At 40.0% G+C, this 18,516-nt stretch overlaps 1 protein-coding gene and 1 non-coding gene across 7 annotated transcripts; both read right to left on the reverse strand.

The window, feature by feature from the left end:
• Positions 1 to 257: 257 nt before the first annotated feature.
• On the reverse strand, positions 258 to 18,409 carry LOC126370954 (ubiquitin-like modifier-activating enzyme ATG7). Of its 6 annotated transcripts, XR_007566931.1 has the most exons (13): positions 18,103 to 18,408; positions 17,042 to 17,237; positions 15,530 to 15,964; positions 14,950 to 15,056; positions 13,986 to 14,130; positions 13,242 to 13,400; positions 12,542 to 12,730; positions 11,162 to 11,256; positions 10,660 to 10,861; positions 8,366 to 8,481; positions 6,942 to 7,227; positions 5,126 to 5,819; positions 258 to 4,945 (listed from the first exon to the last, which is right to left on the reverse strand). XR_007566931.1 is itself a non-coding variant. In XM_050016103.1 (12 exons), exons 1-11 carry the CDS (start codon positions 18,300 to 18,302, stop codon positions 5,766 to 5,768), a joined length of 2,484 nt encoding a protein of 827 aa, XP_049872060.1. In that variant the 5' UTR covers positions 18,303 to 18,409; the 3' UTR covers positions 258 to 4,094; positions 5,743 to 5,765. The 6 variants fall into 6 exon arrangements, 3 of the variants coding, with proteins under 3 accessions (XP_049872060.1, XP_049872059.1, XP_049872058.1); XR_007566929.1 differs by having other exon boundaries at positions 10,660 to 11,256; positions 18,103 to 18,409; XR_007566930.1 differs by having other exon boundaries at positions 258 to 4,949; positions 10,660 to 11,256; positions 18,103 to 18,409.
• Positions 2,387 to 2,517, reverse strand: LOC126371054 (small nucleolar RNA SNORA17). Its single transcript, XR_007566946.1, has one exon. It is a non-coding gene; the product is annotated as a small nucleolar RNA SNORA17 (small nucleolar RNA).
• Positions 18,410 to 18,516: the final 107 nt, after the last annotated feature.

Genomic DNA, 18,516 nt, shown 5'->3' on the forward strand with positions numbered 1-18,516 from the left:
GTTTTTTGCTAGGTCAAAGATAAATTATGAAATTAATTTAAAACTGACGAAAACCATTTTTTTGTATTTAACATATTTATGAATTTCAATCAAGAAAAACGTCCGATATTTTATCACGTTTTCCTATAACGTCATAGAGTGCTTTTTCCAACTTTTTCATACAAATTCCATAGTAACTTCGTGTTTTAGTAAAAAGTAATTGATTTGACTAGTAGGTAACTAGCCTATTAGGAATTAGCTAGGTGAACAAACAAAGAATAATTTTCACTGTACTTTTATTTCATTTATAGACATACATTTTATCGTTTGACGACATCATGTAGAGAACAATATATAGAGATTATTATAAATTATTCGACACAGATAAAAAAATTAACTACCTATACATCGTCATTCTTAAATATACAGGGTGTAAGTGACATGGTAACGAATACTGAGGGGGGTGTTTCAGCTCATTATTTTGAGTTAATGTCAAGTGGAATTTTCCATCGCAAAAGAATATTAAAAAATCATGAATTTTGCAACGGAAAATTCCACTTAATATTAACTCGGAACCATGGTCTGAATCAGTGGCGGATTTACCAGCAGGCTGGGGCCTAGGGAGGCAACTTTTAGGGGGCGGCAAATTTGGCCCCAAAATGTTTTTGTTTTAGAGAAATAAAAAAAAATCATTATTATGTACACAAAGAAACAAGTGACAAAATTTTAATATTTTAGTAATGCACAGTATTCTTACGTCCTACTACTTACTATGTACTAAACGTTCAAATATTTATTTTCTACTAGGTACCTACGTAGGTATGTTTTTGCGTACTGTGTTCAAGAGGCGTTCAGAGGGAAAAAGAAAAATTTGGTGATCCACATAACGGGAATTATTGTATGATTTTGAAACTGTTCGCGGAATTCGATTCTTTTTTAGCCAGTCACATTGAATGATTCGGGAATCAAGGATCAGGCAGAACCAATTACTTATCAAAGACCGTTTGCCACGAGTTTATTCTTTTGATGGGTCATAAAGTCTTAAAACAGATTGGAGACGAGATTAGAAGGGCGAAATATTTTTCTCTAATCGTCAATTCAACAGTATAGCACACGTAGATCAGCTTACCGTTGTCATTAGATACGTTTTAGAATCAGGCGAACCGTGTGAAAGATTTCTCAAGTTTTTGCCGTCAGTGGGACATAAAGCGGCAGAAATGTTTTCTGTCACCATTTCGGAAATCGAAACATTGGGCATAAAATAAATATTGAAGACTGTCGTGGACAGTCATATGATAATGTCGCGAACATGTCTGGCATGCACAATGGCTTGCAGGCAAAAATTCGAAACCAAGCACTTTTTGTATTTTACGTGGCTTGTTCTGCCCATCCTTCGAATTTAGTGGCAACTGCGGCTGCTGAAATGTGTACAGAAGCTTATCGCTTTTTCATGATTTTACAGGAAATTTACATTTTTGTCTAAAAATACCCTCCTGATTCTCCGCGGATCCAAACGGTACCACCACTATCATTCCTACCCACCCCCGGCCTCCCACCAGCGGGTCTCACCGGGGAGGGAGTGATAGCGTGTGCTCTGCCAGGCGGACCGCTGGGCTTCGCACAAGAGGACAGGAACATCGCGCCCAGGCCATAACAGGGCAAGCACGGCCCCGACTTTTGGGAACAGGAGCCGCAGAAAAGAGGGCTACGACGCCGCCAGAGCGGCCACCAACGCAACCCGGCGCGAAGATCACGCCGCCAACCGCACTCTCCATGCCCTCACTGGACATGGAGACTACACCCCGTCGGCGGTGTTAAGCAGCACGAACCCGTTCTCGCCTCTCTCCATGCCCCTGTTGGACATGGAGACAACACCGCCGCGATCATACGCGGTAGTGTTGAATACGATCCCGACTCGCCGCCGCATGCGCCTCCGCGTCAGTCCCCCCGGACGACGCCCACACCATCGCCGAAGCCCGTCCGACCCCAGCCGCCGCTCGCCCCGGCGAGCAAGAATATACCGCCCATTGTGGTGGATCAACTGCCCGAATGGCAGCACCACTGCCGCAAATTGCGGGAGGTGCCCGGCCATGTCCCCAACGCGCGCCCGTATGGGAAGGCCGTACGCTTTATGGCGAAGACAAACGAAGAGTGCCGGCTTTACCAGCGCTACCTTGCCGGCTTGGAAAAAGCGACGGAACTCTCCTGGTTCGCCTACGCCCCCCCGGCGGAACGCGCCTTGAAGCTGGCCATCAAAGGCGGATACCAACGTCGCCGAACTGGAGGAGGAGCTGCGTAACCGCGGCTTCGACCCCCAGTACATCCGTCCCATCCAGGGCAGAGTGGGCTGCGTCTTCTTTGTGGAGATCCGGCGGACCCTGGGCTTCCAGGCAATATATAACACCACCGAGCTCCTCTGCATGCCTCCTCTGCAGGTGTCAAAATCGAAGCATGGAGGGGACGCAAAGGAGCTCCTCAATGCCACCGCTGCCAGCAGTTTCGGCACAACAGCCACAACTGCCACCGCCCGGCGGCCTGCGTTCGCTGTGGCGAAAGCCACGCAGCGAAGGACTGCCCGCGCCCCCGGGAGGTACCGGCCACGTGTTGCAACTGCGGGGGAGACCACCCGGCAAACAGCCCTTCTTCCCCAGTGAAGATGGGCGAACTGCGAAACACAAGAGCTGCTCCAGCAACCTCCAGTGTGGATCCAACCAGCGAGCCGACAGCGAGGAGCTCGCTCATGGCCGCGGCGAACGTTACCTTACCTCATATGCTGCTGTTTTTAGCTCAACAATATACACTTCACTCTTCTTCTAACGTGTGGGTTGTGAGCAGGGATGTTAGGGAGCTCCGAAACCGAAACTATCGGACATCCGATATAAAAAAACATCCGTAACCGTAACCGAATCCGAAATAAAAGTTTCGGATAATATCGGATAGGGGCGGAGCCCAATTGAGACATGTTATGACGACACACAAGCTGCGCGCATTGTTTGTTTTGTCTTCCTTTGTCCTCATAACATATATTATATAACTTGTCGTTATAAATAAAACCACTTTATTAGGTACCTATTTCTATTTTACTTTTGAAATTCCTTAAAAAATAATATCCGTAATGGAAATTATCCGAAACAACGGATAATCCGAAATAATTTATTATCCGTACCTGTAACCGTATCCGGTATAATAATCATTCTTATATCCGTATCCAATACGTATCCGAAATTTCACATCCATAACATCCCTGGTTGTGAGGTGAATTACCAACCTCATCACCCTGGTGTCAGGGTTATTATTGAGCCGCCAAAGGCCCGTGACATGGCTCATGTAACGACTACACTAAACACACACACACACACACTAACACTTCACTAAATCGTCGGCTGTAAAAATAATCTAGAAACAGACACAACTATCCCCTAGTTCACAATCATACTAATAACGGGAAAAAGCCGATGTAATGACGACTATACAACACAAATCATGAAGTTGCATTTTCATTGACAGAATAAATGTAATTAATAAGATGGTGAACTAAACTTGCTATCGAATTTCAGAGTTTACTGGCGGCAAATTTGTACATCTGCCACTGATCTGAATCATCCCCCTCAGTATTTGTTACGATGTCATTAATACCCTATATATATAATAACTACTAAAGTTTTAATTAGCACACTCATTATAATATATTATCACATACAAGTATAAATAGCTGCAGTTTATATTATATTTCTGACATTAAATTGTTATTACATTGTATAATGCTGCGTCTACACCTGCCTATATTAATATTATTAACAAGTCTTAAAAAAGGTTTTGTGGCTTCACTAAAGATTAAATAAGGCTAATAAAATATAATCTGAATTAAAATGCGACGAGTAATTAACAAGGAAATGAACATAATAAACTTGTTGTAAGGACGCCTTCACACTAACGATTTTTCTCGGCGGTACAGTCCTTTCGTATATAATATATTTATTCTGTCCCACATGATAAAAAACTTATAGTAAAGAAATTATACTAGTCTAACCGTTCTTGATAAGAAATTGACAGTCCTATGAACATCCGACAGCAAGCTTTCTTGACTAGCCGAAATAATTATGGTCAGCTTCGGCCTTGAAGACAAAGACTAGAAGATAAGAAATGGCTTAGGCCTTCAGGAAATTACATGAAGTAAAATTTCTGACCAGGCTGTATGGCTATGTTTTTTTGCCTGATCCGTCTCGGGGCAAATTTAATAAAAAAAATCATGGTCAGTGCAGTGAATTGACAATTATGCCTTTTCTATATTGTTGCCTTTTTGGTCTGACCTGGTTGCAAAGACAATTAGGACATTGCCATATTGCAACCAGCAGGCCTATTCTGTAAATCGACAACTGAGATCTCTCAAAAATCAATATTAAATTATTTTTTTAATGTAATCGCCATCGACTCGCAAAGAAGAAGATATTGTTTGAGGTTTACGCGGCTATCATCATAACTAAAACACATAATCACGGAATGACCCCATCCTGTGATCATGGCACTTGAAACGCTATTACTTATGTGTTATTAAAGATTACCTTGTCAAAGATCAAGTTTAGAAAAGTAACAAATGATGTAAAATCAACTTTCTACAAGTTTATCCTTGATAACGAGGGAATTTCCAAACGGCGTTCCCCAAAAACACGATAGATGGCGTTAAGTTTTTTCTTAGTTTAAACTTCAAATTTCGAAGACAAGAAACATAAATGCATCTTTTGTTGTAATGAGTTGTAAAGCGTAAACGTAAAGCAATAAATATTTTTTATCTGGTTAATATGATTTTATAGAATAAACTCTGTCGAATTTTAGTTTGTAATTAATTTTTAAAATGTAAACTCAAATCACTGTTATAGATTTATGTACCTACTTAGTTAAGTTTTTAATACTTGAATAAACCATTGCATTAAAATAACTAAAGTATTTTCTTTATATTTTTAAATACCTACCTACCCAATTATTACAAAAATGTAAAAGTCTGTCGAATTTTAGTTTGTAATTAATTTTAAAAATGTAAACTCAAATCACTGTTATAGATTTATGTACCTGCTTAGTTAAGTTTTTAATACTTGAATAAACCATTGCATTAAAATAACTAAAGTATTTTTTTTATATTTTTAAATACCTACCCAATTATTACAAAAATGTAAATTCAATGGGGGACTTTCCAATCTGCGTTCCCAAAATACACGACAGATGGCGTTGATAAGTGTTTTCTTCGTTTAGACTTCTAAATTCATTGATAACAGACAGAATACGCAATTTTTATCTTTGTTTTTGGGTATAAATGATGACCCTTTTTATTACACCAAGGTACAATTACAACTTACACCCATTATTATTCTGATCAAAATAAAGAGAAGCAATATAGGTAACCACATCATTCTATACATAATGTGATCCAAATATCAAGTAACAATTAGTTTTATATATGCTTCTGCCATTACATTGCATTTTTGAATGATTATGTACCACAGCAATTAAAAAATAGGTAACTTTCACGTTAAAAGTGAACAACGCCATCTATCGTGTGTTTGGGGAACGTCGATAGGAAAGTCCCTGATTACGTTATAAAAAGAGTTTAATTTTGATTTTTGGCAGATTTGTGTCAAATGACTGACCACAATTATACTACATTAACAATCAGTGTGAAGTAGTCACACAATCAGTTGATATTTATTTATTATATCTGTGAGACACGGGACTATTTGATTGGATAGTAATATGTTGCATTGGATTTACAGCGTATCAATCAAATTGTTTATTTACGTGTTCTCATCGGCGTTGGCATCTTCGTCTTCATCAGACAGTGTTACAATCTAGAAAAGAAAATATAATTATTATTTTATTGTTAACTAATAGGTATACTACACAATGGCCCTGAGTCCTGCAGACATCTCATAATTTTATTTTAAGTTTACCCGTCATTTTCCTATTCTCCGAAAAGGAAAGGGACAGATGATTGACAACTGTTAATTTTATGAGTGAATGAATGAATGAAATTTCCGGGCGAATAAGATAGGCATCTCGTTGATATGCAACCCATTTGACATGTGCTGTCAACTTAATTCTGTCGGGTTATTGGCCAATATTACATTTTGAGTGGGCTTCCATAAATTTTATGCCTGTCGATTACCCGTCCCTTTCCTTTTCGGTCTATGATGATCAAAAATCAATCTCATTTTACTTTTCGACTTATTTTCAAATTTTATTTATGAATTAAGTAACAGTTTGTACAACTTTTGACCGCTTTTATTGATTGACTTCACAGGACAGTATTTCCATACAAACTTTAAAGAAAACTTTCGTTTTGACATTTGACTAGGTTGTCAAGTACCATATTGAATGAGGGGCCTGTGCCCATCAGTGGGACGTATATAGGCTATTTATATTATGTTTGTCATGAGATAAATAACAGACGGATAACGGCCTCTGTGGTGCAGAGGTTTGAGCGTTGGCATCACGATCAGGCTGATCACCTGATTATCCAAAAGTAAGATGATCCGTGCTGCGGAAGGCACGTTAAGCCGTTGGTCCCGGTTACTACTTACTGATGTAAGTTAGTAGTCATGTCAGGGGCCTTTGGCGGCTCAATAGTAACCCTGATACCAGCAGGGCTAACATGTGCAACGTGATAAAATTATCGATCGATTCAATATTTTTATTTCGAAATCGATAAGTTGGTTTTTTTACCCTAACATGCGTGTCACGTGATTTTGTTCGTATTTTGACAGAACGACATGACTTATTTGGGTTCACATATAGCACTAATGTACAAAACGACATAATTTAATTATATCATCATAATCGGTAAAATGACCGTGGGTAAATTTTATCACGTTGCGCATTTTAGCACCCCAGGGTTGATGGGGTTGGTAATCCACCTCACAACGCACACGACATAAGATGAGATAAATAATTAAAAACATATCCATACTCACATCAGTCAGTTCAGCCGCCAACTGCAGCTCAGCCAGCCCTGTTATCTCCTCCAGATAGGTTCCACTATTGAACACCTTCAGTAGGAATTCGACTCCTTCTTCCTTATACTTCTGTAGGACTATATCAGAACACGCGATGCAGTGTTTGAACTTTGTGCACGTCGGTAAAACAGTTGTATACGAATGTAGGAAGCCGCGGATGGAATGCGGGATAGGGCCTAAGACTCCTTCGGTGTCTTGAGCACTGTCGTCGTCTGCTAGTTTGCATATCGCAGGGGCGTCCGCTCTGTAAGGTAAGGTATTTAGTTGAACGGTTATTACCAGTGATCGGGATACGTAGTGACATTAAGAAAGAAAGAAAAGAAAGAAACGCTTATTATAAAGGGACACCACAGCAAGAAATATAAAACAAAAACACGAAATAACACATAACTTACAATCAAAACACGTAAGAAAAACTTACACAAAAGAGTACAAATAAATTTACAAAAGACAGTAAACATAGACAAATTGTAATAGTGTATGGGCTGGTCAACCTTTGACCTTTTATAAAGGACACCACCATTTCATTCATTCATTTCGGCCATTTGGGGTCATTAACCCTAAATGTTGTGGTTAAAGTGGATATGACCACTGAATTTTTGAGATTGCGTCTACCGTATACCTCCCGTTACACTTAGGGGGATCGCTCTAAATAGGGTGAGTCAGTTTAGATACCTAGGTCATGTACTGACCGAGGATCTAACCGACGATATGGATTTTGAGAGGGAGCGTAGAGCGTTGGCGGTACGCTGCAATATGCTGGCTCGCAGTCCCAAGGTGCTCGCAGGATGTAAAAAATACTTTGTTTAAGGATTACTGCCACTCATTCTATACATGCAGTCTGTGGGTTGAGTACACGCAGAAGGCCTATAATGCCCTACGTATTCATAATAACAATGCGTTCAGGTTTCTACTGGGTCTTCCAAAATTTTGTAGCGCATCAGGCATGTTTGCCGAGGCACACGCAGATGGCGTTCACGCAATTGTGCCGAAGAGAGTTGCCTCAATAATGCGGCGTTTGCGCGAGAGCTCCAATGTGGTCCTGAAGGTATTGTGTGACAGGTCTGAACACTGGACAGACCTCCATGTTATACCAGTTAAGCCGGGATATGGGGTCCGTCGGTGAATTCAGGTCTGTTTCATTTTTATTGTTATTTTTGTTTCTATGTATTACTTACTAACATTAATATTACGTTCTTTTGTACCTATTAACACCTATGGATTAAAATCCGAAATAAACATTTATTCATTCATTCATTCAATACCAAGTCTGGTTGCACATTGTATTCCGGTGTCTTGGGTGTTCAGCCCTCTCCTATATGAATTGCGGACATGACTCGTGTCTGTTTGTCTTTTATAACAATAGCGAAGGTCTAACATACTTTAGCGGGTGTTGCAGTAGTCCGACTAGTAACTCGACTGCAAGAGCTCCCGCGATGGCCGCTACTCCAGGCCTGGTAACCGTACACTGCTGATCTAACGTGCGGTCTTTCAGGGACTGAAAAAAGCAATCAATGTTATATTACTCCAAGATATAAGATAATGACCCTGATTCCTGCAGACACCTCCTAATTTTATTTTAAGTTATACCAGTCATTTTCTTGTTCGCCGAAAAGGAAAGGGACGGATGATTGACAACTGTTAATTTTAAAACGAAAGAATAACCCGGGCGAATAAAATATGCATCTCGTTTGACGTGTGCTGTCAACTTAATTCTGTCGGGTTATTGGCTAATATAACATTTTGGAAGTGTTTCTTTTCCTGCCTGTATTTTATAAATTTTATACCTGTTGATTACCCTTGACTGTCCTTTTCCTTTTCGGCGGATAAGAAAATGACAGGTATAACTTATACTTAGATGGCGTGTACCGGAATCAGAACCAATGATTGTTAAATATATACGTATAATATATATGTGTTGTACGTATATACACTTCTCATCAAAAAAATCGAAACACCTTGCAAGTTTACGTTTTGTCAGGATTATCAGAAAAATGTGTACATTTAGGAATAAATGTTAAATGTCGTTTAATAGTGAGTAATATGAGCTTATCAAATCTTAATGTTAATGTTCTAAATTTAAATGAATTTTTCATAGGTTTCGTATTTTGTTAAATGAGTCATTTTTATTCCGTATGGAGTATAAAGGAAATGGATAAAACAACACACGTAAATGAAAAAAAAAGCTAAAAACGTTTATTTAATAACTTGTATTCCCTCCCCGAGTTCTAATTACTGCTTCCATACGGTTCTTTATCGATCGGATGAGAGTCACGATCACATGCTGTGGTATATTGTCCCATTCCTCTTGGATTGCATCTTGCAGCTGGCTAAGTGTTTCTGGGGCAGGATCTCTTGCTCGAATTCGTCTCTTTAATTCATCCCACAGATGTTCAATGGGATTCATGTCCGGGCTTCTTGCTGGCCATTCCATAATAGAGATATCGACTTCGTTAAGATAATCTCGTACGACGCCCGCGGTGTGAGCCCTAGCATTGTCGTGCATGAATATGAAGCCGTTGCCAATAAAATGTGCATAGGGCATCACATGAGGCTCGAGACAATCTTCGACGTACCGATGACAGTTTAGTGCAGGCAGACGTGGCCCAGACACGAAAGCAAGCTCTGTCTTACCGTCGGCGCTGATTCCTCCCCAAACCGTCCACGAACCGCCACCATAGCTGACCTTTTCTTCAATGCAGCATTGTGCATAGCGTTCTCCGTCTCTTCTGTAGACCTTGTTCCTTCCGTCGTTACCATACAGCATAATTTTACACTCATCAGAAAAGAGAACTTTGCTCCACTGTAGGTATGACCAATTTAGGTGCTCACGTGCAAAGTTAAGGCGCGCTCTTCGATGGTCTGTAGTTAATTTCGGCCCATTTGCTGGCTTATGCGGTACCAGTCCACGATCCTTCAACCTTCTTCTAATTGTAGAGTCACTTACAGCCACCCTTCGTACAACACGAAGCCGCTACTGCAGTTGAAAAGCGTTAAGGCGTCGATTTCTTAAAGAAGTTGTTACAATAAATCGATCATCTCGCTCAGAAGTGACCCGATTCCTGCCAGATCCTGAACGGCGCGTGAACAAACCAGTCTCCCGATAACGTTTATAGACTCTATGAACAGATGACAGGCTTAGATGCAGTCTTGCAGCCACAACACGCTGACTAAGGCCAGAATCCAGCAATGCCACAACTTGGGCGGCTTCTGTGGGCGAAGTATCCATACGTTTTAGAAAAAAAAACCTTTTTTCAGACGTCCCAAAGTCACAGTATTGAAATAAAAAACAAAAAGTTTAAGGATAGGCGCCAATTTTTAGTTTTTAAACGCTAAATGTACTCCAACCCTAAACACACATTTGTCTCAAAACAGTGATTCATTTCGTTTATAAGATAAACAAATGAAATTCTAATTTTGAATTTAGAATTTTCGCTTATTACTGTAATGGTCAAACTGCCAGCTATACATTTATGTATTTTTTTTCATCGTATGAATTCTTTTTTGTGTTAAATTCGGACAGAAACAATGAAAACGGAAGTGTTTCGATTTTTTTGATGAGAAGTGTATTGTGTTGCTGTGCCCTACAGGGTCCATGTTATGGTTCCTATGCCTATGTAACACCCCATTAAACTACATGGAATGGAATAAATAATTGAGAATTGAATATGCTTACATTGCCGGGAGCAGTGACGTCGTTGCAAAAGTAGCACCCCAGCTGTGAGCCGGGCACGATGCTCGGTACAGAGTTGCCCACTAGAGGCGCGGCTGTCGACGTGTCTTGTGGTAACGGCGCGGCTTGCGATGTATCTTGTGGTAACGGCGCGGCTTGCGAAGGGTTTTGTGGTAACGGCGCGGCTTGCGAAGGGTCTTGTGGTAACGGCGCGGCTTGCGAAGGGTCTTGTGTTAACGGCGCGGCTTGCGAAGGGTCTTGTGGTAACGACGCGGCTTGCAAAGTGTCTTGTGGTAACGGCGCGGCTTGCGAAGTGTCTTGTGGTAACGGCGGGGCTTGCGATGTGTCTTGTGGTAACGGCCCGGCTTGCGAAGTGTCTTGTGGTAACGGCGGGGCTTGTGATGTGTCTTGTGGTAACGGCGCGGCTTGCGAAGTGTCTTGTGGTAACAGCGCGGCTTGCGAAGTGTCTTGTAGTAATGGCGCGGTTTGCGATGTGTCTTGTGGAAACGGCGCGGCTTGCGAAGTGTCTTGTGGTAATGAACCGAGCCCGTGCCTCATCACTAGGTAACTGTCGAAGCCGAGGGCTGCGTTTATCACTATCTGTAAATATGCCAAATAAATATGGTAAATATCATCATTGGCTATTTGTTGCCTTATAGCATAGCGCGTAGGACAGCTGTCAGAACAGAATAGCACTTTTGCTTGGTATGTCTTTTGGCGGTCTGTCAACGCGTGCGCACCCGCTCCGCTTATGCCGCTTACGCCGAATGTGTCGCGGCGTTAGTAAACAACACGCTTGACGCGCAATGCGTCAAAACGAAGGTGTGCTGCCCATAAACATTTACGGCGATAAAGTATACATACATAAAAGACACGACTATATCCCAATTGAGGTAGTCAGAGGTAGATACCTACATCGCAAGATGAACTAAGTACCCATATCTCACCGAGCTTTCTGTTAGACTAAAGTTTAGTTAGTCAATAAACCAACGAGATAGGCGATGAGCCGCATTGTCGTCTATAATGGTCGGGCCAATTCTTAAGGTGAATTAATAACTCATTTGGTGCAAGTGTCAGCAACTGTTTATTTAATTAATGTATTTCGAAGATTTAACAAAATGGAAACAGTGCACGTGCTGTTTACGTCATCCCCACTCCAAGCGCTTGTTGACACCACTCTATAAAAATGGCTCGCCACCGGACAGCGGGCTTCTTGTTTTCCCGACTGTCGGACAGTTAACACCGAATATTATAAAAGTGTTGGATTGGCGTTCTTTTAATAAAATGTGAGTATACAACATTTATAATCTATTGCTAAGAGTTTTTATTGTTATATGAGCTCGCTTATTTTGTAGACCTTATATAGAAATTCTGATATATAAGTATGTATTAAATCATAATAAAATATAGCTATTTAAAAGTGATAATACTACGTATTTTTATTTATTAAAATTTAATCCCGCGACACTAAACTTAAAATGGGAGAAAATGTCGACCAACTGACACAAGTCCGTTACCGGAGTTCGCGTTCCCCGCATGAGAAGCAAACCTGTGTTCCACAGCACCACATTGACTGGCTTTGGTTTTACACTGCTTTACAATCATCATCAATTTAAGAGCCACGCTCTTGTCGGTGCAGCATTTTTCATGCTACTTTTTTAGGGAAAAATAGGGCAGTGGTTTCCCTCTTGCCTGCCGCCCCGCAGTACTCTGTCTGACGCAAGTGGGATGGCGCCCAGAGTAGTCTATTATAAAGCCATACTAGGACTCCTGTCCTCCGCCACTAAATAGTACTGACAATTACTGCTGCCCTCTGTCAGGTTCCAGGTTACAGTCCCTGTGACTTGTCCCTTCCGCTTTACAATAAGCTTCGAAAAAATCTCACCTTCCCATAGTAAGCTCCAAGAAGTGCAGGCAGCCATCTCGCCTCCCTGGTGTCCAGTAGTAGGAAGATGACGTCATGTCTCTCAATAGCATGAGTGATAACTGTGATGTGGGCTAACGTCTCTTTCTTCAGTGATTCTCCTACTGGGTGGCCCGGCATTGGAATGTGGGCCGGGATGCCTTTGGTAACCTGTAGAAACATACATAAACTCGCGCATATTTCCCACCGGGGTAAGCAGAGACTATGGAATTCCATTTGCTTCGATCCTGACACACTTCTCTTGCTTCCTCCACATTCATCAATCGCTTCATACACGCACGCCGGTTCAGAGTAGATCGTACTAAACCTTTTCTAAGGACATCTCCAATTTGGTCAATGTACGTCCTTCTAGGTCTTCCAATGCCAGCCCTAACACCAACCTTCGCTTTATGTCCTTCATCCGCTCTACGTGTCCAAACCAGCTTAACATTCCCTTCTCAATCTTAGTCACTAATTCACTTTCCACAGGGTGTTAGTGACATCATACGTACCGAATACTGAGGGGGATGATTCAGACCGCGATTCTAAGTGGATTTTTCCTGTCGGAAAATTCATGAAAATTTTAAGTGTTTTTTTCCATACATTTGCGACGGAAAATTCCACTTGATATCAACTCAGAATCATGGGCTGAGTCACTAACACCCCGAATGAATCAACTTACAACAGTGGGCAGTATAAGCCGAAGGTTTTCAGCCGCAGCGATCGCCTTGTGCGTGCCGCCGGCGAGGCAGTCCTGGAAGTTAAACAAGACTTGCCGCGTCGGGTTTGAGAACGACACCTTACCGCTGTCTATGAACGTAAAGTGACGGAAGCCCCAAGCCTGCAAGCGAACGGACATATTAGGAGTTTATGTTGATGTCTGCCCGCTAGTATATCATACAAATATCAATGAGCGTTGCTCAGTTTGGAAGATAAAACGAAGTTCGCATTTAGTCAAATTCTTGTAATAAAAATTGACATAATACGTATTTATAAAACCATAGCTAACAGAGGTACATCCATCACAAGACGAACTAAGTACCCACGCCTCACCGAGCTTTCTCTTAAACCGACGTGATAGGTGGTGAGTCGTACCGGCGTCTATAATGGTCGAGCCAACTGTGTTAGCGAAAACTGTACTTAAGATAAATTAGTAATTTCATTTCATTTAGTAAATCTTTGGTGCAAGTCCAGTACCGGGATTTGAACCGGCTATGCCCAGTTCTTCGGTAGGCACATTAAGCCGTTGGTCCCGGTTACTACTTACTGATGTATGTACGTAGTCGTTACATGAGTCATGTCAGGGGCCTTTGGCGGCTCAATAGTAACTTTGACACCAGGGTTGATGAGGTTGGTAATCCACCTCACAACCCACACGATAGAAGAAGTTTAAGCCGGTGTACCACAGTGGTAAATTGAAACTTACTAATAAATCTCGAGCCACATGACACCCGAGGGTCCCAGCGCCCAGCATTAGACACCTGGTGTTTTTCATCACGTCTACATCGATGTCCGGCACTAGACGCCACTTCATCAGCTTTATGTTCAGATCTGCCGATGTATCTGCTAACCTGGAGGTAATTAGGGTTGATGAGTTCACATAGAATGTCATAAATATACTAGAAAAGTAACATCTGAGTAGGTATGTACTCTCTTAAACAAGAACTTGTTTAAAGTTAGTTAAAGTTAAGCCCTGGGTAGTTAAAGTTAAGCCCCAGTTAGTTACAGTTAAGTCCTGGTTAGTTAAAGTAGTTAAGGCTTGAGGCCCGCGCTGCTTCGATCCTGATGCAAAAGTTATTCATGGACGGCCCGCGTGGTAATTCTGCCAATGTTACGTTTACACCGGTATCAACTAAAAGTGAGCAGATCGATAAGTTTTATTTATTTTATATTTATTGTGAAAATTATAAGTTTTTTTTCCTATGATTAGATTTAGTTAGATATTTTGGTTTAATTTTTTTCCATAATATGATGGTTAGTTTTGTAAAATTTGTGATTATTATTTCTATAATATTGGCGTTAATTCCTGCACATACCATCTAATTTTATTTTAAGTTCTATCAGTAAGTTCTTATCCGCCGAAAAAGAAAGGGACGGATGACTGTCAATTGTTAATTTTAAAATGATTAAGTGAATGAATGAATAACCCAGGCGAATCAAACAGGTATCTCGCTGGTATGCATGCAACCCGTTTGACGTGTGCTGTCAACTTAATTCTGTCGGGTTATTGGCTAATGTAAAATTTTTAGAGGGATGTTAAAGATTTCTGCCTGTGTTAAAATTGACGTGTGTTCCATAAACTGTTTGCCAGTCGATTATTCGTCCATTTTATATACGTATATATATAATCCACACATAGTATAATTATTTGTTAGCTATATATGACTAACCTCTTAGGGTCCATAGAAGAAGACATGTTCGCGAGTTTAGGGCCGAAGTTACCCTTGTCATTCCTCTCCCAACCAACCCAACCAGCAGACTCAGCTGATTTTATATCCTAAAAAGAAAGATCCCGTGAAGACGCAAGCAGGGCTTTAATCTGAAAGGACGGACCTTACGGACCGTCGGCATTTAGTAGTTACAATTGTTTCACATGTAACTATTTGTCAAATTCAAAAGTATCTTCATTTAGTAGGTAACATAGTTACTCTTTGAATCGTAATGTTTTAAATAACAAACGTTTCATCCACCTTAAACTACTGCAGCTTCTTAAACCTGTATGGCCGAGGAAAAGAAGCTGCAATTAAATCCTCGGGACAGGGCCCTAGATATTAAAAAAAACAAATTACTATTATAAAATTAGTCATTTGGCTGTCTAATATCAGTTCCCAGATAGCTAATCCCATGCATTCATATCTTCTGGAGACAAATTCAGATATTGGTCCCAGTGTAAGTAGCTACATACTACTGATATATGTACTATAAAAGTAAATTAAGATATACACAAAATCAAGATCAAATTTTGCTTACTGGTGGTACTATGAGCGTGAAGATCTGACTGCTGTTCACTATTTCGTGCATGTTGCATCGCAGCCCAAGCACTTTCAATTCATAATTGACTATAGTCGGGAAATGATCATATAGTGCTGCTAGGAAGAGTCTCAACGGCCATCCAGGGCTGTGATCAACATTTGGATCCTCAAACACAAAATATGTTACAGGAGGATAAATTTCCCCAGACTTAAAGCACTCTTCCAACGTCATAACAATTGCTTCGTCACCACGCATTCTGAACGCAAAGAACGACTTCTGTGACCTCTTAAGTTCTCTCCACCCTTCTGTAATAGCATTGATGTGGTGGTAGTTGAATACACTTGTGATGTGCACACTCTCTTTCAAGTAGAATATTGGTTGGCTCGGGCAAGGGAAGGCAAACCAGTAGAAATAGTGGTATTTCTTCAAGTCCTGTAACCAGAAAATCAAGTATCAAGTTGTAATTTGCAACTATAACTGTAACTATTATCTATAACTGTACCTAAATTTATGCACAAAATCTTTATCTTTATCTCTCTAGATAAAAATCATTGCAAAAAAAAAAACAAAAATCTTTCAGAGCAAGAGTGAAGGAGCTTTTCCTGCAGGCACAACTTTGAAGTGTTTTTTTATTCTCCTTATACTGTATGTATTATATTGTATAGGCTATTTGTATGTAGGTATGTATTTATATGCATAAGTATGTGTATGTATGTATATATATATTTATTTATTACGGTATATTTAGTAACATTATAATATAATGTTACCAACATAACTAAAATATGCCCTGTGTATATGTTTTGTGCAATAAAGAATTATTGATTGATTGATTGCTTATTGATTTTATGAATTTAATCATTTTAATAGAATTGTTACAGGTATTTTAAAGTAGGTCATGTTGATTAAAAGATCCTGGTGATTTTCATGTGTACCTGCCAATAACACCCAAAATTTACAAATACGCTTTTGCTGGGTTGCCATGAAATTTTGGTCAAATGCAAACCTATTGTAATTTGTTGTACACTTGTTGTTTTTACAATCAATTGGTAATTGAAAAGGCCATAAAGTGAGGAAGATAAAATTTAGTACCTATATGGACCGTTGAATTTAGGGCTAAGGGGGACGCGGGGATGGGGGTGGGGTGGGTGCATAATCCCTTGCGCAACCCCCAAGGTGCAGAGACGCATAGATTTCTTTGGCGGATTTAAAAAATATATAGTCATATTACAGGTTACCAAATAAAGGGTGGGATCTGGTTAGGGTTGAAACTTTAATATCAGAAGGGTTTAAAAGGCCACATCAAAGCAGTTCATCTAAAAATACATTAGCCCATATAAAAATAAGTGTGCAATGTCAAATAGCAATATTGCTTTTTTAGATGAGTTGCTTCAATGTGGTGCTTTTAGCCCCAGTTCAGTTTATTAAAAGAAACTAAAGCTCACAAAAAAATTGAATGTACCATACTGCTTACCATCCCACCCACCTTAAAAATATGTTTCTACTTACAGCATATGATAGCACGATAAAATTGAGTAACTGTGATGGGTTTTTGACCCAACTCTTACTCTTAATTTTAGCCCAAATACTTTCTCCAACTGAGTTCAAAAGGGCTGCTTTGTCAATCTTCTTAAAGTTTTCTATAGTGTTCTTGTTCATTAATGTGCCCGTTACGTTCCGATAGAACTTGATGTTGTTAGGAGTTCTGCAAATTATCAGTTTACAAAAAATATTTACATCTGTCTGACAGCTTAGTCTAAGCTTTAGCATATTTTATAGCAACATCTGAATATAATATCTAATTTCAATAAGCTAAGATATTACTGTTGCATAATCTGGGTTGAAATCTAAAGATGTTTATGAGCAACAATAGTATCTTAACCAAATTTTAAATTTGAAACATAGCATCAGTGGCGGCCCTAGGGGGCACTAAAATCAACCAAGACTGGTGTAACCTGGCCACAAACTAACTTCATCGGGTTAGATTGCGGCCACATAAAACTTGTACTGGGTGGCAACATTTTTAAAAGATTTAAACAGGTAAATTTCAGTGCCAGTAAACTGATAGAAAAATTTTGTATTTTAAGGGGCTGAGGGGTGCCACTTTGAGTTCTTGCACCACCTAAATATTTTGCTAGGGCTGCCACTGCATAGCATCAAAAGTGGCTGCAAGTTGTCTTCTGGTTACTTGGATATTACAGGCATGAGTTTATTTATGTACTTATGTTTATTACAACAACATTGTGCAGATTGAGAAGAAATATCCAAGTCTAATTCCAAAGGATAGGATATGTATTGTATACCATCAATGTAAAAGAGAAGTACAATGTACCATTATCATTCTATTATCCATACAAATCTCACTGGTAGCAAACCTCATAAAGGCGATTATGGTAACGGTTAAAGTTGACAGTTGGTTGGTGGTGGTATATATATAAAGTGCATACTACATGACATGAATGCAACAGTTATTGATTGGAGCACGCGCACTATAAACCTTCCGATAGTGTAACCTACATACTTCTACATGCATACGATTTTTAACGATTATCGATTAAAATTGAACTTACTTGTTAAATGAGGTCCCGTCTACCTCAAAAATAGCGCCAACATCATCGCGAAACGAAAATCTACCGTTTATTTGCTTTGTGTTTTCATCAAGTTTGTCCACCTCAAGTTTCATCTTTGTCAGTGTATGCCAGAAGGAAGGGTGCACGAAGGATGCAAATGGCACGTACTGAAGGATCTCCCGATGTTCTCCAGACGCCATGATTCGTTTTTAACTTATTTATACCTTTAATATTCTAAATAACTATCGACTGGACGCAGACCAACACACTTTGTTTTGTAAAGAAATGACATTTTATTTATGACAAATCAAATGACAAATAAATGACATTAAAAACAGGGTTGCCACTGACCATTTGTCACTCATTTGTCAAAATCCCCAATAATCTAGTGCGATCTCACATGGGGCTACTGGA

The sequence above is a fragment of the Pectinophora gossypiella genome, chromosome 11 (genome assembly GCF_024362695.1).
Source record: "Pectinophora gossypiella chromosome 11, ilPecGoss1.1, whole genome shotgun sequence".
NCBI classification, from domain to species: domain Eukaryota; kingdom Metazoa; phylum Arthropoda; class Insecta; order Lepidoptera; family Gelechiidae; genus Pectinophora; species Pectinophora gossypiella.